The sequence below is a fragment of the Apis laboriosa genome, unplaced genomic scaffold, assembly GCF_014066325.1.
Source record: "Apis laboriosa isolate Shangri-la unplaced genomic scaffold, ASM1406632v1 scaffold13_cov153, whole genome shotgun sequence".
Classification (NCBI taxonomy): domain Eukaryota; kingdom Metazoa; phylum Arthropoda; class Insecta; order Hymenoptera; family Apidae; genus Apis; species Apis laboriosa.
The window spans coordinates 4996000-5022862 of NW_025221370.1; the positions used below are offsets into that span (position 1 = coordinate 4996000).

The 26863-nt window shown below is 42.8% G+C and overlaps 1 protein-coding gene across 1 annotated transcript in view; it reads right to left on the bottom strand.

Moving 5' to 3' along the window:
* LOC122720865 (MOXD1 homolog 2) overlaps nucleotides 1–26863 on the bottom strand; it is a 185874-nt gene that overhangs the window by 79945 nt on the left and 79066 nt on the right. Inside the window, exon 2 of the mRNA XM_043947903.1 lies at nucleotides 18488–18776. Coding sequence (XP_043803838.1) covers nucleotides 18488–18736 — 249 coding nt within the window. The 5' untranslated portion in view covers nucleotides 18737–18776. The remainder of the gene's footprint in view (nucleotides 1–18487; nucleotides 18777–26863) is intronic.

Below are 26863 nucleotides of genomic sequence, written 5' to 3' on the forward strand. Positions count from 1 at the left end.
CGAATCGGGATCGTCAACGATAGGAATAACGATAGAGGAGGGAGAAAAAACGTTCTCCCCCGTCGATTTCTGCCTTCCCACAACGGAGCAACGGAGCGAAACAACGGCATTAAGCTAAAATATCTAAAGGTATGACCAGACCTCATAAGATCGGCGAAGAAAAAGGGCGAAGAAAAGGGCGAGACGGATAACGAGTTCTTCTTTCATCGGGATAAAATCCTTCCTATACCAGGCCCTGCTGCTATTTTGCTTCTCTTCCACGATGCTTCCACTGCACTGGGGAAAATATTCTATCGAAAACCTTCCTCCTTCTCTCTTATTTCCGTCACGAAATTAATATTTCTCTTCGCCGGGGAATGTACACGAGTGGCGGCCCCTCGTATAGAAAAAGATAACTCCTCTCGTTAAGCCAGGATCGTGACAATGCTCGCGGCTGTCGCGTTGAAAAATACGACGACACGCCTCGAACGAAATCCACGACGATGAAGACCGAAACGAGAGAAGAATATATGGAGGGGGAGGAGCGAAACGGAGGTCCAGGAAGGGACGATTTCGGTCGATCTACGCACACGCGCGCGCGCTCACCCCTTCCCCCTCCCTCTCCCCCGTCTTATGCTCGTTGACGATAGTCCGAACGTGTGTATCTCGCAGGGTAAAAACGTGTCACGCACGCTTCGCGGCAAGAAAGCAAGCTTCGGTAGCAAGAAGGTAGCCGGTTTCTGAAATCTTGATGGGGCTGCTGGCCCCCCCTCGTCCTCCACGCGTTCTTAACCCCCGAGTTCACGAAAAAATACACCGGGCCGAGTGATATAATGGCGCGTGCGTGACTTACATAACGAAAACTTTGACGTTTCGTAGCTTATCGTGTTGTCTCGATCTCCTCCTCGATTCCCCCACCGAGGAAATTCGAGTGAATATTTCGAAACGCGTTCCGCGATTTCATGTCTTCTTTCTTTAGAACATTGATGATGGAAAAGGATTTATTTCGAATAGAGCGACAGCTTGCTTTGCTCTTTATCGCGACACGTATTATTTTTTAACGTGATCGAATATTCGTGATAATTGTAAAAGGGGTGAGAATAAAGAATAGATAAAATTCGATCTCCAAAAAATTCGTATCTCGAGAACGATCCGAGAAAGGAGATCCTCCTCATTCAAATCTTACAATCTCTGCTCAATCTCCATTCGATCGTACACTCTGTGAACACGTGTCCTTTCAGCCACACACGGAGCTAAGCACACGGAATGTCGCCGAGTATCGCAATTCCCGGGGTCCATTTGGGAAGGATTACCGGACAAAAGGCGTAGGACACGTAATCCGCGATAAAGCAGTCAATACGTCCGTCGTATCCAGCTCGCTGCGACGTAAGTTCATCCCCGGCGTAAAAAGGGTGGCAGGCAGCACGCGCGTCACTCCGATTCCCTCTCTCTCTCTCTCTCTCTCGTGAAAAGAATGAAAGAGAGAGAAAAGAAGAAGAAAGAAGAGAGATAGAGAAGCAGCAAGTCCGGTCTTTGAAGCGAAGCCGACCGGTGTGTAGCATTTTTGTTTCTGTCTGTGAGCAGGAAAGGCTCACGGGAATTTCGATACAATGCTAGGCTCGCGCGAGGGAAACGGCGAACGAGAAGAAAGGGTTGATGAGGGCGGAAAGAGAGGTAAAACTACACGGTAGAGCTGACTCGGCAAAGTCGACTTTGCATTGGCGCTTAGCACGGAGCGGAGATATGGAAGGACTCGGTTGGCGGGCAGAAAGAAGAGGGACCAGCCGCAATCCTTCTTCATCCATTCGAAACTGCCCTACTGCTACTGCTGCCTCCATCTACTCGCCCTCCACAGGCATCTTGCCGAGGAGTTTCCAATTGCGGCCCGTTTCTTCGCCCACCACACTGTCCAACCTTAAGCCAGTTTCACCTAAGGGATTGCATTCTAAGCCGTGGATCGTTAAGAGATGGCAGATTTGATCCTTTGTATCGTGGCACGCTGCTGGACTACGCGTACGAAGCCAAAGGAATATCTGTCCACTTCTCGAGAGGTGGAAAAGACGCGGATAATCGTGCAAGCTTTCTTTTCTTTTCTTTTCTTTTCTTTTTTTTTTTTTTGCTTTCTTGTGTTATTGAATTCATGAGCTGGGAAACAACGGTGGAAGATTAGAAGGAATTCTATTGAAATTTTTCTCGATGAACCATTGCTCGAGAAATGAATTTGAAGAGACAAGGCGTACGATTGAATTGGCTTTCTAAAAATTCGCACGAACGAAGAAAAAAATCACAAAGTAGAAGAATGAGCTGTACGTATGATCGAATCCATTTCTTCCAGAAGAAGAAACGTTGAAAAAAGTTGAACTTCCATTGCACGAATCTATCCTATATTATGAATTACTTCCTCGTCGAATTCATATAAATAGAATTCTATGTAACAGGGCAAATTAATGGACTTCTATGCCGATATTTTTCTAAAGCGTTCTTCGCCGGCTAAAGCAGATATATTGTCTGGCGGAGCAGGGCGGATAAAAAAGTAGATTAATTACGTAAAACGGCTGAGGAGCGTTTTATTACTCGTACGAGTATGGAGGATCGTTTAGCCAGCTGACTGTGTCTCCTCTCATTAATCCCTTTCGTGGAATCCCCGCCATCTCTCCTCCAGAGTCTAAGTAAACTTCGACGGGAGGCTGTTTGCTCGCTAGTTGTTTTGCCAGACGTTTTAAAATACCGTAGTGTATCTTCCCCCGATCGCCACTCACTTTCTAAACGCAGTTTCTCTCCACGACGAGAAAAAGGAAGTCTTCACTCTGCGTCAACATTCGCCTCGAAGCGAAAGTGAGAATGTTTATCCGCGCGACGGATCATCCGAAGATTGATAGTATTTAAAGCGCGTCTCAAACAACGAGATCAAACCTATCATCTCGAGAAATTTTCGTTCGAGAACGTCGCTCGACGGGAATCGCTTTCGAAATGAATTAAATTCTCGTGACTCGTCCCCTATATTTGTTTTCAATTTCCATATTCGACTTCTGTAATGTTTATCTCCGTATCGAACTAAAACTGTTTCGATATAATCCTAATCCAATAACAATCGGATAATAACAAATCTATTACGACTCCTTGTGTTTCTTATATTTCTCACTTCTGTATATTTTATTGATATGAAAAATACGACGATAGAGAAAAATTTTACAATAATTTTATTACAAATTATTATATATTATTAAATCTGTGTCGCTTTTTTATCTTTATCGTTATCTTTATCCTTATCGTTTATTTGCAAAATAATAATAATACGTAACAGAATGACTCGGAAGATATAAATGCAATTAACATGCAAATTCAGGGTAGACAAAAATATTTGCTCAAGACACGTATGAACGTCGTGAAGAACCTATATTACACTTGTATCTACACGGCAAACATGGCCAAGAAACAGCTTGCAACACAACACACTATCTGAAATTTGAAATCTTATCGTTTTCTTAATAAAAAAAGTAAACCACGCGCAAAATATTTAAATTTCGTGAAATATCTCGAAAAATAGAAGAACAGATGTAACGAAAATTTTAAATTTTGATCGAAAATCGCCACTCTATATAAATACATCGTGACCAAGAGAAACGGAAAAATTGCAACAACGTTCGTGCGCACGACAAACGTTCTAAAAAGAATTAAATTACCTGTAAGAAAAAAAGAAAAGAAAGAAAGAAAGAAAGGAAAGAAAAACGATCAAACAAAGGATTTATCGTTAAGAGGACAAGTGCACGGAGCAACGGTCGAGGATCGCGCTTAAAAAATGCAATTATTTACGAACACGAGGGACGAACTCGGCAAATCCTCTTACGCGAATAGTTCATAATTGCAAACAGGAGAAATCAAGGAAAGGTAACCGCAATAAGTTCGTGCTTAACGTTTATATATTTTCCCGGCCGTGTTTTATCGCGCGAAACTTTTCCAAACCAGAAAAATTATTAAAAAATGAATTATTAAAAAAAATGTAGAAGAAGCCGTTTAAACTCTCGCTTGAACAATCGGTTATCATTAAGAAAGACACATCGCTTGGATAAAACGCGAAAGCCCGTTACATTACGTAATAGGCTTAGCCCTCGCGATACAATCAATGAGTAGAAGAAGTAATCCGATAGAAGTTGAATTTACCAGGCCAGGGGCTGCAACTTCCCCTTCCTTTTCGTCCACGTTTCATCTGAAACTTCTATTTTCGACGTCTAATTTCCGCTAATTAGGCAACGTTAACGAACGGCAATACAGAACGGTGGGACGTGTTTGCGGACGATTGGATTCCTGGATCCAAGGAAATGTCTTTATGGAAGTGGCAACGATAATCCGTTGAATGACGTGGACACTGCGAACATGGGTTTGAAACGTCTGCGACCACGTAAGATACGCTCACTCTGCTCTCGTCCTGAAATTCACGTATCAAATTTCCGCGCTACTGTTCTCCCTTCTTGGACTTCGTTAGAACGTCCCCTGACAAGGTTCAAAAATCGTGGGACGGTCACGTTCTCGTCATCGCGTTTTAAATTTTTCATAGAGAAGATACGTACAATTTTTTCCTCTATTCCCAATCTTGTATCAATCGAGAAAGCAGCAGAGAAAATCAGAGAGATAAATAACTTTCCATCGATGTTGCATTCGTTAAGTTATTTAAAAAGGTTCGAATTGGGTATTTTCAAACGGTGTTACGATTTTTAGATTTCATAATTATAAATAATCTTGAAAAAAAGAAAAAGTAGCCAACTACTTTATCATCGAAAAAGTATCAAAAGTATCCTCGCCATGACCCCATTTTTGACGTTTCTGCAATACGTTTCATGGCTAATTCACACCGTTAAAGGCGCGCAGAAATGGATTTTCGAAATCCCGCCGTTCCATGGAAATTCTCGATGGCGTCGATCCTCGGGTCGCGATAAACTTGGCGAACGGAAAAAGTCTTATCGGTGGATGGCGGGCCAACATTGAATTTCGTTGGTGGGCCAAGCGCGTGGGCCGATCATTGTTCCACCTTCGCTCGACCGTGGCCACGTAATTTCGGCATGATCGGCCGGCCCAAGTTATCGTTATTTATCGGCGAATCGTATTTCACGGCTCAATAACTATGCGCCCACGTGTCCACGAATTTGCATACGTATCGAATCAGTTGTCGGATCCGTATCACCCCCCCGCCGACGATAACGGAGTGACGTATTTACGAGACGTACGCGTATTTCCAGTGACAACGGCGATCATTCGACTCGCATGGGCCGCGTTTAATCCAACGAACGAATTTCTACGCCCGTGTAAATTGCTATTTTATGCAGTGTTCGCGGCTAACTTCCAACGCTCCACGGTTTTATGAAATGTATAATAATAATCGATCGTCGTTCGATCGAATTCCTTCGATTTCTTCGTTTTCGCCTCGTTTATTGCTTCGTGTCGATAGCAAACGGATGATGAAACGTGGATGGGTTAATGAAACAACGGTTACAGAAAAGCAGGCAGGTCGGTGGATATTAATTATTTCGTCATATTTCGTGATGATTCGATGAAATTCGATGTCGAACGAAAACGTCAAATTGAAAATTCGCAAGACAATAATTGCCGAATGCTCGTTTTGCCGGAATTCACGAAAGAGCGATAACATTGTTCGATCATCCCGTCCCCTCTCCCATTTCCCCCCCCCCTTCCATTGTTATCCGCCGTTTAGATCGTTTATCCTGCGGTCACCGCATAATTTAATAATTAAACGACAATAATGACAACGGATTTTAGCGTCCCGATATTTCGCGCGGGCACAATATCGCCCGTGTAACCTGGAAACAGAATTGCATCAAATTAACGATAATTTAATGACACCTGCTCCGTTGACGTTGTCAGCTTGTCAGCTTGCAACAAATAAAAATTCTAATTATAAAATAAATTGTTGCGTAAATTCTCTATTCTTCTTTATAAATTGAAAGAATAATATAAAGTGAAACAAGGTAGAAATATACAATTGAAATTATCGTCGTGTAAAAATAATAATTTCGAACAAAATAGATACAAGGAATAATTCACGTTAAAACAAACAACAATGTTAGAAATCTCCCATTTCTAACAATCACAGAGAAAAAACTAACGTAAAGAGAAATTAAAGTAAAAAATAATATATACACAATTGCTGCAATTATCGTGTAGCATTAATTTCCAGCAAAAATATATTTTCTACAATTTCAAGTTTCACATACTTTTTTATCTTTATCTAAATAGCCACGAATATATATTTACAAAGATCCAGCAATTTCATTTATTTCTTTCCACGAAAAAAAAAAAAATGACGAAATTTCAATTTTATATGTACGAGATCCTGGAGAAGTGGGTCGTTAAAACCTATTAATCATTCAAGGAGCCACGTTAAGTTGAAGTTGAAAAGATAATCATTACTCCGGCAATACCAACACAAGGTTCACGCCCAGTCTACCACACTTTTGACAGTATCGAGGCGTTCCATCGAGGGTCTCTGTCGAGAAAGTATAGCCCCACTTGGACTCCCTTTCACGAGGACAAACGAAGGGAGAGCGAGAGCATTATAAAACCGATCTATATTCGTGAAACGAGACGCGATCCATCACCGAACCGCATGATCGTGGCCCGCAGCGATTCTCTCTCTCTCTATCTATCTCCCGTCTGTTTTTTATTGTTTCTCCTCACGAGATGATTGCCTGGGTCCCGAACTGGGTGGCACGATCTGTACCACGCGTTTCGTCGCGGTCGATGTCTCTTGCAACGCAGCTGCGCTCGCCTCGCGACGAGTTCTATAGCGAATTAATCCTTTTGGAGAGTCTGATACAATGGCAGAGGATCACGTGATGAACCAGTGATGCATGATTGATTTAGGAGTGGAATCTTTCGATGGAATCGATGGAATATTTATAGAAAGAGATTTTTACTTGCTTTCGAAGTAACTCTAATAATTTCGAAGAATTTCTCCTATTCTTTTTAAAATTATATAAAAATGCATAATTTTTTACAAATTAGATACAGGAAAATAAATCTTTACGGCAAAGCGTTAAATCGAAAATTATTCCTTAGCTTATGATAATACGACACGACCACCTGAGTGACATAGTGAGACATCTAGCGACAAAGCTAATACAACTCGAATACGAGATATCACAATTAACGCTATTCGAAAAAACTGTCGAATCAAAAATTTAATATTTTTAACATACGAATGACGAGTAAAAAAAAACGAATCGAGCATTAAACGAAGGAAGAAAATAGAAAGTAACGAGACAAAGCTAAAAGAAATTACAATTAACTCTATTTAAAAACTATCAATTCAAATAGCTTTCTACGACAACGAAACTATCGAATCGAAAACTGTTTCTAACATACGAATGACGAATAAAAAAGCGAATCGAGCATTAAACGAAGAAAGAAAATAGAAAGTAACAAAATTAAGAGACAGACTACAATTAACGCTATTTAAAAACTATCGATCCAAACAGATCTCTACGACAACGAAACTATCGAATCGAAAACTATTTCTAACATACGAAGTAATGACGAGTAAAAAAACGAATCGAGCATTAAACGAAGGAAGAAAATAAAAAGTAGCGAGACAAAATTAAGAGATAGACTACAATTAACGCTATTTAAAAACTATCGATCCAAATAGATCTCTACGACAACGAAACTGTCGAATCGAAAATTGTTTCCAACATGCCGATGGCGTGTGAAAGGCAGAGCGGAAGCCGAGCGACGGAACTCGGTGGGTGCACGTGCTGGCCACGCCGCGACGCGATTTCACGGCCGGCACACGATTCTCGCCGCCTTCGTCGCTTTCACGGACTTTTAATGAGCCCGCGGGAGAGCGGAACACGCGCGGCTGCGTCCCGTTGCCGCGAAACGATATTTGTTCCGTGGAATTGCGGGGAACGCGAGCCACGGCCTGCATAATGAGGGACCGAGACGTGCTCTAGCGGTATAGGGGGAGCCCCACACTCTCTCCCCAAGCCTCAAGATCCTTTCAACCGTGTGTACGGAGCTTTTCAGGGGAACTACGGAGACCTCGTATCTCGTGCTTTAAATTTCTCTCTCTCTCTCTCTCTCTTCTTTTTTACGCGAAGAAGCTTCAAAACGTGCTTACCTTGCTGTGCGAGCCACTCGAAACGCACAGTACGGGGTTAAGGTAAGCGGAGTAGTCTTCACTAGCTACAATCGACTAGCTGCTATCTCGTGCTTTTAAGCTTCTCTTCTCTTTTTTTTTTCCTCTCTCTTCTAATTCTTGAAATTTTTGAAAATACAATGCAAAAGGAAACGTTAAAAGAAATGAAATTTTTGTTAAGAAAAGGTGGATTAATGATAAAGGGGAGGGTTGCATTCTTCTTTTTCTTTTTTTTTTGTTAATAAAGCTCTCGTTTTTCGAATGTAATGAAAAATATCGATGATGATAAATCGAATTATTTTCATATATTCGATTCGATATATACTTGTTGAAACTTGTAAGAATTATTGCGAGTAAAAGTCAATTACGCGGGTTAATCAAAGAGGCAGGGAGGGTTGATTCGATTGCGAATCTCTAAGGACAATCATATTAGCGCCATTAGGAGCCGTTCGAGGGGACTCGTTTGAATTTTAAGATTTAAATGGTCCTTCTTGGAAGGATTTGGGTCTGAGTAATCTCGTCTCGAGAGTCTAGACGCAGCCCGGGGCGCCGAACTGTTCCGAAAGGAGGCGGGAAGAGAGACGAAATCAGCATGCGAGGCATGGCTTCGGGCCGAGAAATCTTTTGAAGCCATTCGTACGGAGGAGAGAAGTATTCCTTTCGGATTCCATATACATCTCGCGCAACAGACTACAAAACCCACTCCTCGATGCAATTATGGGGTTCCTTGGCGGACACTTAAAGTGCCAGCAACGTAATTACCGCAGTCGTTATAATACAATTTACAGTGAAATTAATTTCCTCTCCCTTTCGATTTTCTTCGACATTATCGCCTTTTGTCGCTTCTTAACCTTGTAAAATCGTCAATTATAAAATCCACAGGAATACTCGAAATAGAATAGAACCCGTTTTATCGTTCTTCGAATAATTTATCCCCTAATTTCAGTGCAATCGAATCCTCATGCGTCATATATTTAAATTTGCTTTCCTGTTAGTTGATATTATTATTCCTCGTGATAGAAACGCGTTCAGTTCGTGAAAATGTCTCTTCTGTGACGTTGATATACCCGTTCTTTGATACCCGTTTAAATTTATAATCATATCGGATAGATAATTCGGATAGATTCGACAATCGTTTGAATGAATTATCGATGTGTTCGACGCGCCAGCGTTTGTCTCCATCCTATGACGTTAATCCTCCGTTTCCTTCTCTTGAAAAACCAAGAACGAACAACAATGGCGAAACCGAAAGATGTACCCGAAAGATTTAAATTTTATCTGGAGAATCGCTCAAGACTATCATTCTCCATTTTCCTCACTTTATCTTAAAATATTTCTCGAACGTCCGCGGGGATAATATAATTTACACGAGCGGCGATATCAAAGCCGCCACGTGATTTGTGGTATTCAATTTTATTCTATCCGTAACATTCGGGACAAGACTCTCAAACGTTCCATCACCCTAACCCTCTCTCCCTCCCTTCCTCTTTCTCTCTCTCTCTCTCTCTCTCTCTCTCTCTCTCTCTCTCTCTCTCTCTCTCTCTCTCTTCCCACAGATGGAATTCTAAATAGTTCACCGCAGGGTGAATTTTGATTTCGCGGCGCGATTCAAGCCACGAAACGTGGTCGTCGTCGTCGAGGATCGCTCGAGGAGGACGAGGATAGCTCCCTTTCGAGGGAAAAACCTCTTGCACAACGACCCTCTTTCGCTACTTCATTTCGAATGCTATCAAGCGGTTTTCCATTCTGATCAGATAAGTACGGGGGAATCTAATAATGGAACTGGACTAAACGTTTATCGTTAAAAAATTGATCGGCGATGGCAATTGCCAGACCTCATTTTAGGGAGAAGGAAAGGAAAGAGAAGTAAAAGTTGGTAGGAGTCGAATGAAAATTGGCTGGTCGAGAGTTGGATGGAATTAAACTAATACCCGATCTTATCAATTATTCCTGGAATATTAACGGGATCCTTCCAGCCGGTTTGGGCTGGTTCTATGCAAAAATCGATCGAGATATAGGAGATACGTGTCGAAAGATGAGGGGGAGGAGGAAGGGTGAGAACAATCTTTCGAGGGGACGTTTTTTATTTTGCCGCAGATTCGAAGCATGGGCGAAGCAATCGAAGTAACGATATTAAATGCTTTACACTCGAGCGGATTGTATTGATTGTTTCGTTACAGTTCATGGTCCACGTCAATCCTGGCGACCTGAATAAAAAGCAAAAGAGGGGGAGGGAGAGAGAGAGAGAGAGAGAGGGAAAGGGAGGAGAAACATTGTGTCGAGGTTTATTTAGAGCAGAGTAAATATTGCCCCCGTTGCTTCGAATTACTCGTGAAATTTTCACGTGCCTGTCTAAATACCGGCACTCCCGTTGCTCCTGCATTTCTGGGGAAAAAACGTGAACGACGTCGATTCTACCCGTTACAAAGAATTTCCATGATTGCATTCAAACACCAATTCTCGAATGGTCGAATGATTCGACGAAGAAACGTTTCCGATTAATAGAGAATCTAAGGATTGCTTCGATCTCGATGAAATTTGACCATGTATCTGAAATTATATATATATAAATTTCAATTTCCCTTATCATAACGTGGCATAACGTAACAATCACATCAGAAACAAACCTCATCCTTCATACTTCAGAAGAATGAAAAAATCTCACTTGTATTTCGAAATCTCGAATCGAAACGGATCTGATGATATTCCAGTCAAAAAAAAAGAAGAAAGAAAAGACTTTCAAACAGTACAGTGACATCATTTACGGAAGCTGCGTGTGCACGTGTGTATATACATATAGACGTAACTGCATTTACGCTGAATCCTATTTACGGTGGGCGAAATCGCATTGGGGGATCCTCCGTGCTGGAAGTGCCTTGGGAATAGCCTGTGCGCCAACCTTCCTCCTCGCCAACCTTTCTCCTCCAACGGCGGAGCCTGCTCGCACGAATCCAAGCCGGCCGTATGCAAATGCATCGCTGGCATTTTTACGCCAGAACGGTGTACACCGTTTCCCGCTAAGCACTCTCTCGCGAGCTTCGGCATTTTTATCATCTCTCCACCTCTTCCTTTCCGACCTCCTTTTCCGCCCCCCTCTACACACCGAACCCCCGTGCGCCAACACGTGACGTGCCAGGTCTCATCGCACCACGGTGATTTCACACCGAGCGCGCGTTCGTAATTTCGCGCGTATTTTTCTTCTTCTTCCTTTCTTTCTTCTTCTTTTTTCCCTCCTTCCCTCTTTCTTGTTTTGTTTCTTTTTTTTTTTGAAAAAACGAGCAGCAATACAACGTTCTTCGGGGACCTCGCAACGAAACGAGGTCAGAACAGAGAGAGAGAGAGAGAGATCGTTGCTACCTCGTCAAGGAAAGACGAGAAAATTCGAACGGAGAGAATGAAACTGTACTTGAGACCTCGGATAAGGCGAAACTTAATTATACTCAGTTATTTCTATATTCATTGAAAGAGATTGTTCTCGATATTTTATACAAAATCAAACGATCATTTCGATTATGCTCAATTATCGATCTCTCTGTGATCCATCGGATCGAAAGGAAAAAGTCGCTCAAAAAAAAAAAAAAAGAAAAAAACGAAAGATCCAGACCCGTCGAATATTATTTTATCGCGCGAAAATTTATTATTTTCGATTATGATTGGTGAAAAGATATCAGGCTTGCGAATTTCCTCTCTCGCCATTTATTCAGCCGGCCCCGTGTTTGGCCAACCCGCCCTTCCGCCCCCGCGTTTGGCCGCGAGTAGCGCACCGCGACGCGCTATTACTAAACATATCATTTATTCACCAAACAGTCGGAATGCACGTACCGGGCTGGTCCGCCGTGTTGCGCACAATAAAGCCGTCGCGCGGCCCGTGTTTGCGAACAACGAATAGAATTCAATGTGGACACGCGTTCGCAAATATCCGCGCAAATTCTTTCGAGGCCCGCCTTCCAATCCCCTGGAAAACCATGGGGTTTTTTCCATCCTGTTCCGCAGCTCTGTCCGCCAGAGATCCTTTTCGACAGTGGGCGCGATTAAGGGAGGTTGGATCGGTTTTCGAATTATGGAAACGTATGGGATAAATTCGCGATTTCTTGAGCGGGTTTTGTGATTCGTCGAGAAGAATTCCGTACGGTTGTTTGTTGTCCGAAGTCTGCGGAGAACAATCGAAAATAAAAAATGAATCGATTTTCGTTTCACGTATCTTTGGGATTTGTTTGAAGAATGTTTGAAAGTAGTACAGATTTCGTTGAATTGTTCTTGAAATTTGATCGAAACGATTGGTTTCTTTCCTATTATAAAATTAAATCAACGGAAATTTCCGATTAATCATTTTTGTTTTAATTATTGTATTGTTACTGTATTGTCTTTTTATGTATCTCACTCGATGTGGAAATATGTTTTTCACGAAATTCCACTAGAGTTTTCATCCGTTTTCCTGTATGCGAATATAAATAATCTAATCGTGTTTTCCTTTCTCCAATTGGAGATCAATTTAATAAAATTTAGAGAGCAATATGTATGGAATATAGATGAATCATACCGTTGCTGTTTCCCGTACCATTTCACCGAAAAGAAAATTCATCAGACAAAGGGCTCGTTTATATTCCAATAGGAGAACCGGTTATCAAAGATCTTAAACGAAAGTTATTCCGCATATTCTGCGAAAAACACTGCTCCGTTTCATACATACACTGCGTCTGGTGCGCCCGGGCTAAACTCCAATCTAAATTCCGATGCTACTAGATCGGAATAGATTTTGCATGTAAGAACGCGAGGGGGTGAGTCAGCTCGGGTACGGAACATTGGTCAGCGTCCAAAACGCTACCCCCTTCGTATTCATCCCTCTCATCGCTCTCCCCCAACGTTGAAACGCCTTGTCTCGCAATTTTTTCCAATACTTATTTCAAATAACTTATTTCAAATAACTTCTCGTTCCCGTTATATTTTTTAATTCTTATTTACATCGTCCTCTATCTTCACCCCCTAAGTCGGTTAGAAATTCCTATTTTGTTTCGAGCATCGAGGATTAACAAAAGATATCTTCTTCAAGCTCGAATTTCACGAAAGTTCCTCAACGTTGGATATTTTAAATTGGGACAGCAATATCTTCCCCCATCCCTCTCGACTCTATTCGTCCTAGATTAATCTTTATGTAGATTCGGGGTATATACCGTTCTACTTAGCATGAAATTACAAATTTCCCCCTCGAAAAGACTTCCGAATCCCGAAGCGGTTCTTATTTCGTCCTTATTTCATGCACGCTCCTTGTCAAATTACATGACCTACTTCAAGAAATTAAAAGATCAAGAATAAGGTCGAAAATATTATCGATTCGTCGCAGATGACCTTTCCCTCGAAAACATCCATCGAGCTCGTACATCCTTCGCCTTGCATTTTTATCCCATTCCGCCGACCTTTTTCAACCACTTTACCCGACTGCAGGGGCAAACCGCCGACAATGCGGAATAGGAATTTCATTCCGCGCGAAACGCCGCGGTCGTTCCTCGTTTTTTTCCTCGCCCAACTACCCCCTCCCTTCCTGTCCGTCCTCCATCCTGGTCCCGCACCGTGATTACGTTCGTGCATGCGCGTGCAAGAACGGACGAGAAGGGGAGTGCATGATGAGAAGAGAGAGAGAGAGAGAGAGAGAGACGGACGTCGGGGAGATATCGAAATAAACTGCGCCAAGATCTCATTACCATTTCGCGACGAGCGTGTCGACGAAATAATCGCGCGTCAAGCCGAGGTCTCTCGCCGAGAGAAACCTCAGTTTTCTTTTCTCGGACCGGATCGACAGGACGCCCTGAATCGACTCACGATTTATCGAGCTGAATTATTTAACCTCCGCTGCCAGCTGCACTCGAAACATTCTTTCTCCTCTCTTTTTACACGAGTCATTAAATATTAATCGCTTCGTATTCCTTTCCGTCCATATTCTCCTCCGTCTCCGTTCCGAATTGAATTTTAATTGCTCTCCTTTTAAAAGATTTAATTCCTATCCTTAATCTCGAATTTTTAATAATGACGAGCGAAAAGTGTGAATTCGCCCCGGCAAAGCGCTTTTGGTTAAAGTATTCCAGGTTACAAAAGACCTCGAATAGACACCAAGGAGCCACGGATTCGCCTTGAAACGACGTGCCGAACGGAACGAACGACGGAGCAGGGGGGAAGTTAAACGAAGCGAATAAAAGAATTAGACCAGGAAAATTGAATTCACCCGGATGGATCGAAGTGGTTCAACACACAAAAGCCTGGGATCCTGAAACGGCAAATGTATCAAGAAGCGTACATCTTTAATCAACCTCGATTCCTTTTTCGTCGAGCGTTTTACTTTTATCCCGTCTTCCTCCGCCTATCAATTGCGAAACAATACTTACACGTACGGTCGAGCGTACGCGAGCATCGACTCCCACGTCACGATCGTCCACACCGTCGACGGAATGATGAAAAACTGGCGCGTGCCGTTTCCACATATTTCCCTCAATTCCATATTTGCTGCAATCATTTCCACCGGAGCGGAGTAAATTCGTGACACACACGTTTCAATTCCACAAATTTCTATTTCCACTTTTTATTTACTCGCTTCGATCCAAATAACAAAATCCATACGTTCCATGTTCGACAAGAGGCAAGGGAAAAGCCTTATTATCGCGGAACGTTGGATCCGCGTTATATAGATCTCTTTCCTTCTCTGAAATGGAAAGGAGCCGTCGTAACATCCGTGTGCGCGCATCCGTGCTCCAGAACGGATGCAATACGGGGGGGGAAGCAATCTTCTCTCGACGACTTACCCCGGTGCTTAGGTACGTATCCACGAGGTGGGCAAGGTGGTCGTCGGGGTGCGGATCGCGTCCGTCTCGCGTGTCCGCAATTTTTCCGGTAGAATCGTTGCCCGCTCGTTCCATAATGCATGCCGTGCCGCGTGCGATGCTCCGCGCGGTGCAGCCGGACTCCCTCCCTCCCCTCCCTCCCTCCCCTCCCTTCCACTGTGCGCGCAACGAGGACACCGGGAAAGCGGGGAGGGGAGGGGAAGGCCGGAGGCGCGCTCAGCCTTGCGAAAGGACACGCTGCAGGAAAGGGAGGAAGAGAAAAGGAGAAGGAAGAACGGCGGAAGAGGGGAGCGGGGAATAAGAGTTTTTCGTTATGATCGTAATCTTAACGGGGGGGGGGGGGATCGCGGTCATCCGGATCAGCCGGACGAACGAGAATAATACCGGACGAGGATAGGTGAGGGGGGAAGGATCTACCGATTCCTCGACTTTCTTGCGGTTTAGCACGCGTTCGTTACCCCCTTGCTCGCTCTTCCACCGATCCAAAGGTTCTTCTTATTGGTTTAACCTCGCCTTTTCGCCTCGTCGAGTCTTTGATCGCACAGGCAAAATAGGGAATTTTTCTTAGTTCTCTATGGAACAAGAGGAAAGTCGAACGAATTTAGGAACGAGTTAGAGGGAAGTCGTTAAGTCGTGGGATCGTAGATCAAGAGGTTTTTCATTGTCGAGGATCGTTGCTTTCTTTAAAAGAAAGTTATTTTTTATTGATTCGAGAATAAATGAGTCGGAAAGATCGTTGAAATTTAGCGATGTTTAATTATCGGGGAAATGGTAGGGAAGAGAGAATAAAAAAGGATGTAGAATTAAAAAAAAAAAAAGAAATATGGAGAATTTATATTTGCGACAATATCTGGTGAATTCTATTGATGCAACGAAATGATGTCGTATTATATGTATCCCATTGGAAAATTAATAACGGGCATGGGAAGCATTTGCCATTTTTCATCTTGAGCTCGGCCATGCCAATCGAATGTTAATAAGTATTGATTACAAAGCAACCAACTTAAACCGCAATGCGTCGATTATATAATGGACGTTAAATGGTTGGCGGTTTCGACAACATGCATTAATCATAAACGACGGTACAGTTATTCGAGTGTAATCAAACGGTCGAGCGAACAAGCATAAATAAGTTCTATCCTTGTTATCGCTTTTAAAAACACTTTTAATTAATCCTTCGTTTCTTTTTCTTTTTTCTTAATCTCATTACCTACGCAAATTCAACCGAATCCCCAGAATGATCCCTAGAAATAAGATCGTTCGCGGACCGATTAACTCGATCGAATCACCCTTTCGAATTTCCATATTCATTCTTCCCTCGAATCCTTCAAAGATGAAATTATTACTTTTAATTTATTTATCAATGTATTTGTATACGAAACATTAAAAAAAAAAGGAAAGATCAACGATCTCGTTATGTCTATAATATGAAATATCCATCTTGGACGTTATTATTGCGAGGTATATCCAGCAGGTGAAGTTGCGAAAATTACCATTAATAACGTACGGTAATCAGGGAAGGAGTATCTATCCATCAGGGAGGAGGGTGAGTTGACAGTGACATCGCACAAACTCTAGGGGCCAGGAAATTCCCGCGACGGAGCATCCTGTGCTAGACGACGATGAAAACTGAGACCGCTCATAAAAGAAATATTCGACGACAAATGTGCAAACGAAGCCGAGAAAGAGGGAGAGATAGAGAGAGAGAGGGAGAGAGGGGGAGGGAGAAGCGTTGATGCATCGGTGTTATATAATTGTGCCTGTCCCGCTTGCGAAAATACGAAAAGAGGCGGAAAAATAGGGGGAGAGGAGGAAACGAGGAAGGAGAACGGACGAACGTCGCTCATGGTCGTCCATCTTCCTTCCATAGCTGGATCCTGATGTTATGAGGAAGCCGGGGTAAAGTGACAACAGCCGCGTAACGCTGATGAAAGGGAGGATAACGGAGTAATCCCCTTGAGTCCGGTCCTCGAGGAGGGTTTGCGCCAACTGATGCGGCGGGATAACGATGTTTTAAATTTAACAGTACTCGAAAATAAACTCGTGGGCCGAAAATTCTATGCACGTAACGTTTGTGGACCCCCTCGGGCGAAATTAAAACCGGTTTACAGGCGACGTCTCTCGAGTTATAGCGGGATGCTCGCCTTGTTAGTTTATCGGGCTTTAGACTTCCGTGGAAATGGAAGATACATGTTTCCTTGTGCGCGTGTATATAGCAGGTTTCGAGATGAAATTCACTCGCGCCTACGTCTCTTAGATTTCATAGTGAAATTGACAAGTAATTTTTATATACGTATACATATTCCTCTTGTATCGATATTCCTTTTGTTTCAATTGAATAATAAAATTAATGGAGGGGGAATCTTTCTATGGAATTATTTTAGAGTTATTAAAATTATTTGTTGATTTTAATTTCCTGTTAGAAGGAATTATTTTCTTTCGAAAGAATTCTTTTTATCGAATGGAAAATCGTGGACATTCCTTTTCTATTTTTCTTTTTTAAAATAAATTAAAATAAATTCTGTCGAGAAACAAATACATATCTCCCGATACCTTCTATTCTTCCATCGCAATTACGATAAATTTAAAATCGTTCGTTCAAAAAAAAAAAAAAAATAAATAAATAAATAAAAATAAAAAAAAATTGGAACGAAATATATCAAAGCAACGTACGCGTTTCCCATCGTGTCCCGATGCTAGGAAAAAGTTATCTGATCCAGGGGGAACGGTGCACGGTTCGAAAAATACCGTTTCGATAAAAGCAATACATCATGGGGCCGGTGACTGAGAATCATCCAAAGATAATCGAGCCTGCCGAAAAAATAAAACGACATAGTGTCGTACAAAATGACGAGCACCGATAATGACAGGCCGCTGCCCTCGGTTGGTAAGATTGATAACTACCCGATCCACCGATCGAAACGAGAAACCCATTACTTATCTCCGGAAGGACTATCATTATGCAGCTTCTCCCTGTGTGCACACGGTGTACCCTTACCAGATCCGTGGCCAACACTCGGCGAACCGGGATCGGTAGCATAAGAGTAATTAGTTGAAATTATTCCACGTCAACGTTCCAGGGGAATGAATGTAATTTTGCTAGACCTCGATGAAAATAATCGTTTCGCGATCGTTCTCGGTTCGACGTGCTTTCGACGTACTTTATGACGACGACGTCCGCGATTGGGAGACGATAATAATCATGCGATACGTTTCTCGAAATTTCAAACCTGTACAGACATTGTATCTCGATAATCGTAGATAACGATGATACATGTATACTTTACGTTAAGAAATTTTACTAGATTTATTTACGAGAATATTCGAGAAGAAAGGAATGGAAGATGGAACGTGAATTGCAATTGATTCCATCATCGAGTTGCGCGTACAATTTTAAGTAATATATGGTTTTCGTGGAGCATTAAGAGCATTAATGCTCTTGCGGGAAGACGATGAACGAGGAGAAACCACGAGCCGTGTCTGAGAACGATCGCAAAGGAAATAACGTGACGCTCTTAAGAACACTTACCTGAAGATGGAGCTGTCCGTTGTTGTCCACCCATCCAATGACCATGTCAGCCCCAACAGTGCCATCATCCCTCGTGAAACCGAGACCCACATAGCCGAGGGTCTTCACTTGAATCTCGAACATCACATCCCTCTCGCCTGGCGTCCAAAGAACTAAGAAGTTATTGTCCAGGACGGCGCTGTGTTTCCACTCGACGGAGAGGACGCCGGTGACAGAGAGGAGGAGACACGTCGCGATTACGGCTTTCATTTTTTTTTTTTTTTTTTACCACCGATGCGCCTCAGAACATCTGTAACGAGAAAAATAGTCGTTAATCTTCTCTCGCTTTCCATTATTTACAATGTCTCTTCCGACATTTTCTTTCCGTATTAATAAAAACTCTCTTAAATATTTAAGACGCCCGATTCAATTAAATGTGTGTTACTCGTGATTATTCTATAAAAATCTTTTACGAAAGTGCAATTTATATATTTTAAGAACACGATTTATTTTAGAAAATAATAATAAGGATAAAAGTTCAAATTTCGAATAAAGATTTGAAGAAATTGCCAATCTTGAAAATAATCGAGTGTGAGCATAAAAAAAAAAGATAATAGATAATAAAATCTTCTCCGTAGATATAAAACACTTCAAGATTACATTAATTATATACGATATTTTATATCGTTTTTCGTTACTCATTTCCCACGCACTTTATCAATCATAAACGAAATTATGAAACGAAGCTTTCGTCCAATTAAAATTCATTACACCCAATCCAAACTATACGCTCGTCGTTAACTTCCCATGCACCCAAGTACCTCGAGCGCGTTCTATCTTTATAACCTGCCAATTTGCAACGTAACGTAACCTCGTTGGACAGCTTCCGTTACGAGCCGCAACCCCGTAATTACAAGTGCTTCGAATCCCTTACGCGGAAAACCGGCGTTACGCGGAAACGACGATGCGCCGCTTTTTCGCCGCTCGTTAATCCCGACGATTTTAACGCGGACAGCCCACTAGCGTACATCGATGCCTAACGTTTCAACGAGAACACGAGAAGCCTCGTAACCCGAGTTTCCAGCGGCCGGATCGTCAGCCTGCTATTTAGACGTTTTACGCGGCCATCCATATTTTCCTTCAATATTTTAACAGCGGCGGCTCCCGCCATTAACCGCGTACACGCACCAGCCACACTTGCCACCTTTTATGGAGAAAGTATTCGAACGGAATATTCGTCGAAAACGTGAATCTTCAAAGGAAATATATTACAGCATTTGAATATCGATAAGATTTTCATATACGACGTGTAAAGAAATTTACAACGCGTTTTATATATCCTGTTAGGCTACGCTTCGCTTTTTACGCGACAAATCTCGTAACACAATTTTTGAATTACTTTTTTTACGATGTGGCAAATGTATAATAATAATAATAATAATTATGATATAATCGGGATATTTGTAAAGTATTGATTTTCGTTCGCAATAAATCGCAAACGAATCGCGCGCTCTCCACACGAAGAATTATTTTTCCACCATTTTTATTCAACTACACGACGCCATCCAGCCCTCTCTCCATTCCTTGCATTTCACGGTACGACCCGTTTTATCGCGCTTAAGTGTGCCCCTGTGTGTACGTGTTCACTCCGGTATTTTCACTCGTTTCCCACGTAAAATCGTATTAGCCTCTTTACCATCCTTCCTCTCCCTCTTCCTCTTTTTCTCTCTCTCTCTCTTTCTCTCCACTTCGCCCCGGTTACCAGAAAGGCCAGAAACAAACGGGAAATTACGTACGAAAATTTCGCCGGTTTAGGGTTAAAAAACATCGGTTGAACCGATTCCCACCGCTGGATCGATTCGTTTCGTCCAACCAAACGATCGGCCGACCAACTTTCAGCTTAAACGCGAGAGATTAATCGTCGAGCAGATCCGTGGACGGATGATTGATGCCGATGGCCTTAATTCGCGATCAAAGCGACTTATCAAGAATCAGAGACCGATATCAAAACGATTATTACTCGCCTTTCTCTGCGAATTCGGTTTATCTGTTATCAATTTCACTTTATTGCAAGGAGAGAGGGGGGACGATTAACGCGGCGTGGCAAATGGATGAATAAAGGGGGGAGATAAAGAAAACAATGGGGGAAGAAAGAGTTCCGCGAAATGATTGGACGAGAAAAGAATCGTGAATGAAAACGAACGTTGATCCGATTTCCACTTCGAAGGATGAATGAACTCGAACGGCGAGTTCAGAGAAGAGGCAACGTATTCGCGGAGATAGAAGGAAAAAGTGGATCGAGCGAACGATCGTACACGTTCTATCGTGTATCGGTGTGCGTGTGCGCGGAACTGCGCATCGCGAGCACGAAAGAAAGGAAAAAAAAAAATAGAAAGAGAGATAGAGAGAGAGAGAGAGAGAGAGAGAGAAAAGTCGAGGACAGCGTGGAAGGAAGCAAAGTGGGAGGGGAAAAAATTCGTAACCGCGAAGCGTGATGGCGGCCTGTGAAAAAACAGCGAGAAAAAAGCCGAGCGTGAAGGAGATCGAATCGATTTCCATTGTCGATTAAAAATTCAATGAGCGGCACGCGCGGCTGATTCTCGGATCGAGAATCGTATCCGCGGCGGGGAGGGAGGTGGAAAAACAGAACGTGGAAAATCTCTTTTGTCCTGGCCGGTGTGCAAACATCCGCCTGTAAATCAGCGGGACACTGTCAAGAGGACCGTCAATTCGAAAGCAATCGAATCGATTAACAGTAACAATTCGTTGGAACGGGGTCGGGGTGATGCGAATCCTGGGAGGAGGAAAAGAGAGAGAGAGAAGGGGGGATAGGTAGGAACGAGCGCGGGTTACCAAGTGTCGGACGAGTGGCGCCGCGTCCCACCGAGCTATTCGTTCGCTTGGCGAGCGTTTAGAATTAAGCGTTTCACAGAGAGATCACCGGGACAGAGATCGTTGGGACACGCGCAACCTCGCCACCTCGGTGTTCCTCCTCCCCCTCGCCCGGTGTCGCGGAAAACGCGTGGACGCTCGAAACGCTGGACGCCGCGATTAGTCCTCTTCCCGGCCTAGCCACGTTTCGAAGGGGAAACGAGCGCGGATCGGCCCGCGACCGATCGTTTTAATTAACGAGGGGGCGTAATGCGCGCGCCCGTTCAAGCAGCGCGGCGGTGTCGAGCTGGTAATTTTCCGCGTGGTAATCGGGATCGATAGCGGGCCGCCTCTTTCGCGCCCGATTCAGCGCGCGACAATGCTTTTTCACCGTTAAAATCGAACGAGCGTAATCCCCCCACGGGCATTATCTCCACGGAGAACGTTAGGGGGTGGTCTCGAAATGATCGTCGGTTAATGCAATTTAAAAGTTTGAATGAGGCGGGAGGGGAAAAATTCGATTTGACGATAACGGTAGTTTGAACGGTTTGTTTGAAATTTGCTTTCCTTTTTTTTTTTTTTTTTAATTTCCCTGTTACGCGATAGAGCTGAATTTTTAATTGGATAATGTTAAACGGTTATTGGGTATTTTGGTTGTTTTTTTTTTCCCCTCTCTCTTTCTCTCCGTTTCTTTTTTTAGAGGGTGAAACCGAATCGATCGAATAGTGCCGATTATGTAACGGGACTCGATTGGTCGGGATTAAATTGAAATTTGACTGGTACAATCTTCAAACGAGATTTGGATTTAAACTCTGTTCGAACTCTGTTTGTTCGAACGCGAAGAAGAAACGTGAACGCAAAAATAAGCACGTTACGATTATGAAATTTCGACGAGATTGTTTATCGGTGGGAAAAGAAGTCGAGGCAAGCTTTTGCTTTCTCAAGAATATTCGTGTTCGTGTTGATAAATTACGTTGCACGTGAAGGAAACGCGTTCGAAGAAAGTAAGCAAGCTATAATTGCTTTTTAAATCTCGTAGTTTTAAATAAAAATATTAAATACGTATATATATAACCTTAATTTCATTCCCAGTTAAACGGCGCAAACAAAATTCATCCGCCCCAATTCGTTGATCCTCGCACAATTGCAAACGCGTAAATACGTCGTGCAATATTTACTGCATCTCCGCGAGATCGATAATACACCTTCCTCCTTGTTCGCCGGATGACTGAGACACAAACAAAACGTCTGAAAATGTGAATTTCCTATCCGAGAACGACCCGTGTTCCGCCTGTTTCGAAACTGGGTCAAGCAACGAAGTAATTTGCGAGGATTGTACACGGTCCCCTAAAACATAATCATTTGAAACGCGGCGCAGCGTCAGGAAACTTCGATCCCAAGAACCGGAAACCTCAAATAAGGTCATACAAATAGTCAAAGTTCGACCTACAATCAAACTACGCTCGTGGAAACTGTGCACCGAGTTTCAAACCGCTCGTCAACCGGTTTGTTCCGTGCCCAATTCTTCATAATTGTTTCTTTAATAGCCGACCAATATTTCGGGCGCAAAGTTTATCCAGGACAGGATAAATCCGATTGCCAAATATACTTTACCCTTTTTTCTTATATATATATATATAAAAGAGGAACAAAGAAGTTTCGCTTGAAAAGAGACGAGTCTCGAAATGAAATCGCCCCTGACGAAATTTAACCCGATATTCGGTTATCGATCTGTCCCAATGAAATTAAAGCCGATCTACAGTGACATTGTCCGCCAACTAACTGATAATTTACGATATATGTACTTTCACGCTATGCATTCTACATTTTTAACAAACGTTTCTCCAATGATTAAATAATCGTCCAGCATCTACACGGAAAGAAATATATAACGAAACATCCGCGTTTCACGTAAGAGAGATTATTCGTTCCACTACTTGAACGCGTGATCAATTCGCAAGGAGAACACTCAACAATGAAATTCGATCGTTGTCCACGTCCATATTTCTTCTGAAACGCGACGCCCCCATCTCCAACACATTTCCCTCTCGATTACCGCTCTTCCGGTGTCCCCGCGATCAGGTCCACCGTTCCCCAGAGAACTGGCTCGTGCGTTGCACCACGCGCGACGTGATTTCGCCGATTTTGCGGTGCCGGTTAGAGCGACCGCCAATCTGAAAACGATCGATTCAATTAACAGTAGCAGCGCGTTGTAATGGGGCGCCGGGCGATGCAGCTGTACGTCGGATCGCTGTACGTAGAGATCGTCGACTCGAATCGTCGAGAGCGTTCGCATTCGAGACGAAAAGGGTGACGTTCCGGCACCGAGGTTAGTTCGGTAGGCGGTTGGCCGGAGCCGGAGGGGTTGGTTGAAAGGGTTGGAGAGGACACGATAGATGACAGAGAGGGCTGTGTGCGCGAGGGGAGGAGGGGTGATGCGCAGGCAGGTCGGAGGTGAGGCTGGCTAACACACGACCGGTTTGATTTGCGGCGTGTCGTTCAGTCGATTGCTCTCAAATTGCGTCCAACGCCAGTGGCATCAACCTGGAACGTATCCCCCTATACATTGACGCCTCGAACGTCAGAGAGAGGGGGGAGGAGAAGGGGGGAACGGGCGGCCTGCTGTCGGGCTTTTCCATCCACCTATTCTCTTCCCTCTCGCAAAATCGGCCGTACTCCGTGCTACTTTGTGCCCCATTCAAACTCTTCAGTTTTCTCCCTCCCCCTTCTAACTTCGTTCCGCGCGTGGTTCTGGTCGGCCACCGCTTCGCCACTTGAACTACTCTTAAAGTTAAATAAATCGTGAAGCGGTGGCGCGGCCGAAATCGAAATAACGCGAGAGGGTGTGCAGATCGCGGGTTAAACAGGGCGGCGACGGCAAGCAGGAGTTGGCGCGGGAATTATTCGAGGAAGGGTGTGTGCTCGATGGACCGTGAAGCGAAATCATTGCTCGATGGATTCCTCTTTTCCTTTCTTTTTTCTTTTTTTTTTCGAACCGTTCTTTCGTACGCACGAGTTGTTGAATAAAACAGGCGCTAGGAGTGGCGCGATACTCTATACGCGACACTAGCGCCACGGTGACCGTTAACTACTAATACCTTATCTACTCGTACGTTACTTATTCGTATCATTCTTTTCTTTTACTTTTGCTCTTCGAGTTTTTACATAAACGTGGCAATAAATATATCTTGTTAATTATGCTTAAAATCGTTGCCTGTTATATGTAACAGGTTAAGAGAAACAACGATTTTCGCATGGATTCTGCTGACCAGTGGTTCCTTCTTCGAGCGAGTGGAAGGAAACAGGAATGGAAGAAACGGTTGGTTTGAACTCGCTTCGAACTAATTTTTACGATCGGTTGTGGAAGGAATCTGGGTGGTGGGGCAGGGGAAAAAAGGAAGGAATGTTGTATCGGCACGGTCAGGATCCCTTGAAAAATCTGACGCGATACGTTAAAGAACAAGCTGAAATGTAATTTCTGCGGATGACACCGGAGATAAACGTGACGTGGAATATTATAAAGCTGCGCCTGTTCGCTTTTTAATCCTGAACAGATTCCGGTGTTATCGGGAGGGATGCTTAAAAAAACAGTATAAAGCCAGGCGTGTGTCGGTCGACGATGGAACCGGTAAGCCCTGTCCGAAAGTTTTTCGAGTTTGGAAACTTTTTAAACGAGCTGATATGGTGTCGTCTGACCGGCCATTCATCCATCGATCCACGTTCTAAAAGAAGAAAAGAAGCGAAGACAGCGGTGGAAAAGGAAAAAAATGGAGGAATCGTATACCTGGTGATGATCAAGTAGGGTCGAGACGTGCCAATTAACGCCTGTAAAATCATCAGATATCGCCCCAAGATGTTGAAACGTGTTCCTAAATTGCCTCCTCTATACATCAAGAGATTGGGCATCGGGTCTAAACGTTTCAAAGGTTTCGAAGGTCTGTCGAGAGGAGAAACCTCAACCAAGATGCAAGACTGGGTTAATGGAAATTGAATCTATGCCATATATTCCTTGACCTCGTTTCGAATGTCAGAGATGATCTGAATTCGCTTATATTGCTCAATTCGGTTGTAAAGGATTAAGGTGTGTTTGATTAATTGGTTGGTTGATAATGTAAAATTGAGAATGAGAAATATGAGTGAGTGACGATAGACAATCGACGTGTAGGATAAATGACATCTTAAATCTGCATAGAAATTTATATTCGCGATAAAAATAAACGTTTTATCCATTTCTCGTATGATAAATTTCGAATCATCATGCGTGTGCACACATTAAACCCCGGACTCGTTTCCATCCCCGCTATATCGCAATTCAATGATTCTGTGATTCATCAATATCTATTTCGAATTCGAAATAAAGAATAAACAACGTATACAACGATACATCATTTAAAACTGATGAATTGGTACAGGCAATAATAGCAAATCTTTTATACGATCATTTCGAATGTCAAAATCGTATTATTCCCTTCCTTCTTTAACAAGGAAACAGAGAGGGGAGGGGAAAAACGAGAGATGAATTAAAAAATATCGATGCATACATAACTATAAATATTCATAAGAGATTAAAGAAATTTTACCACTTCGCTCGAGTTTCGCTCAAAATAAATTGAAAGAGATTAAAGCGACGGGAAGAAACGAATTATCGTACATGTTAATGAACCACGTTTAAATCATTCCATTTATCGCGAAAAAATTTTTGCTATTTTCTTTATTTTTTTCTTTTTTTTTTATCGTTCTAAGCCCTACATTTTATCGAGTAAAGGAAATCTGCACACTCCGTGTACGCGACATATTTCATCGTGGCTTGTCCAATCCACACAACTCTCCGGTTAACGGTGAAACCTTGTATCGGGCTTCATTAAAAAGTAAGAGTTATTTGCGTACGACGCGTTTATTCATTCAGTGGGCGCTAATCGGGGAAAGACATGTAACACGTGTCGAAAAGCATGCAGCAAAGTAACGATACCTCGCACGACAACGAAAGAGGGATCGTGGAGAAATTTCCTTATCCTTATATTCTTTCCTCTACGAATTGCGCGATAATTTTAATCTTGCAATTCTTAAACACTCGTGCAAAAATATTTTTTAAACGTATTACATCTAGAAGCGAATATAAATAAAAATTCTTCGCAGCCAAAAGATATTTTAATAATAACGGAATAATAACGGATTAATCTCACTGACGATCATTTTAGAGTTCGCGAAATATCACCCCTTGTAAATATCACGAACAAAATTGCACGCCAGGTGCAACGACGATGAGTTATTACCGATGCTATCTACTAATATCAGTAATTAAACACCAACGAATGAAGGTATAAAAAGTTAAATTAATAGCGGATCGAATCGAATTCGGATGTAAACAAGGTACAAATGACCACGTGTCTAATATCTACCCTCGTGTTACAATATAAGGGGTTTAAAAAACGAGTCGCGTCACGACTCGTATTTAACCGTTTAAAGAGAAATGGAAGCGGATAATCGTTGCCCGGGATTAATCGATTTTAAGTCCGTAATTAATTA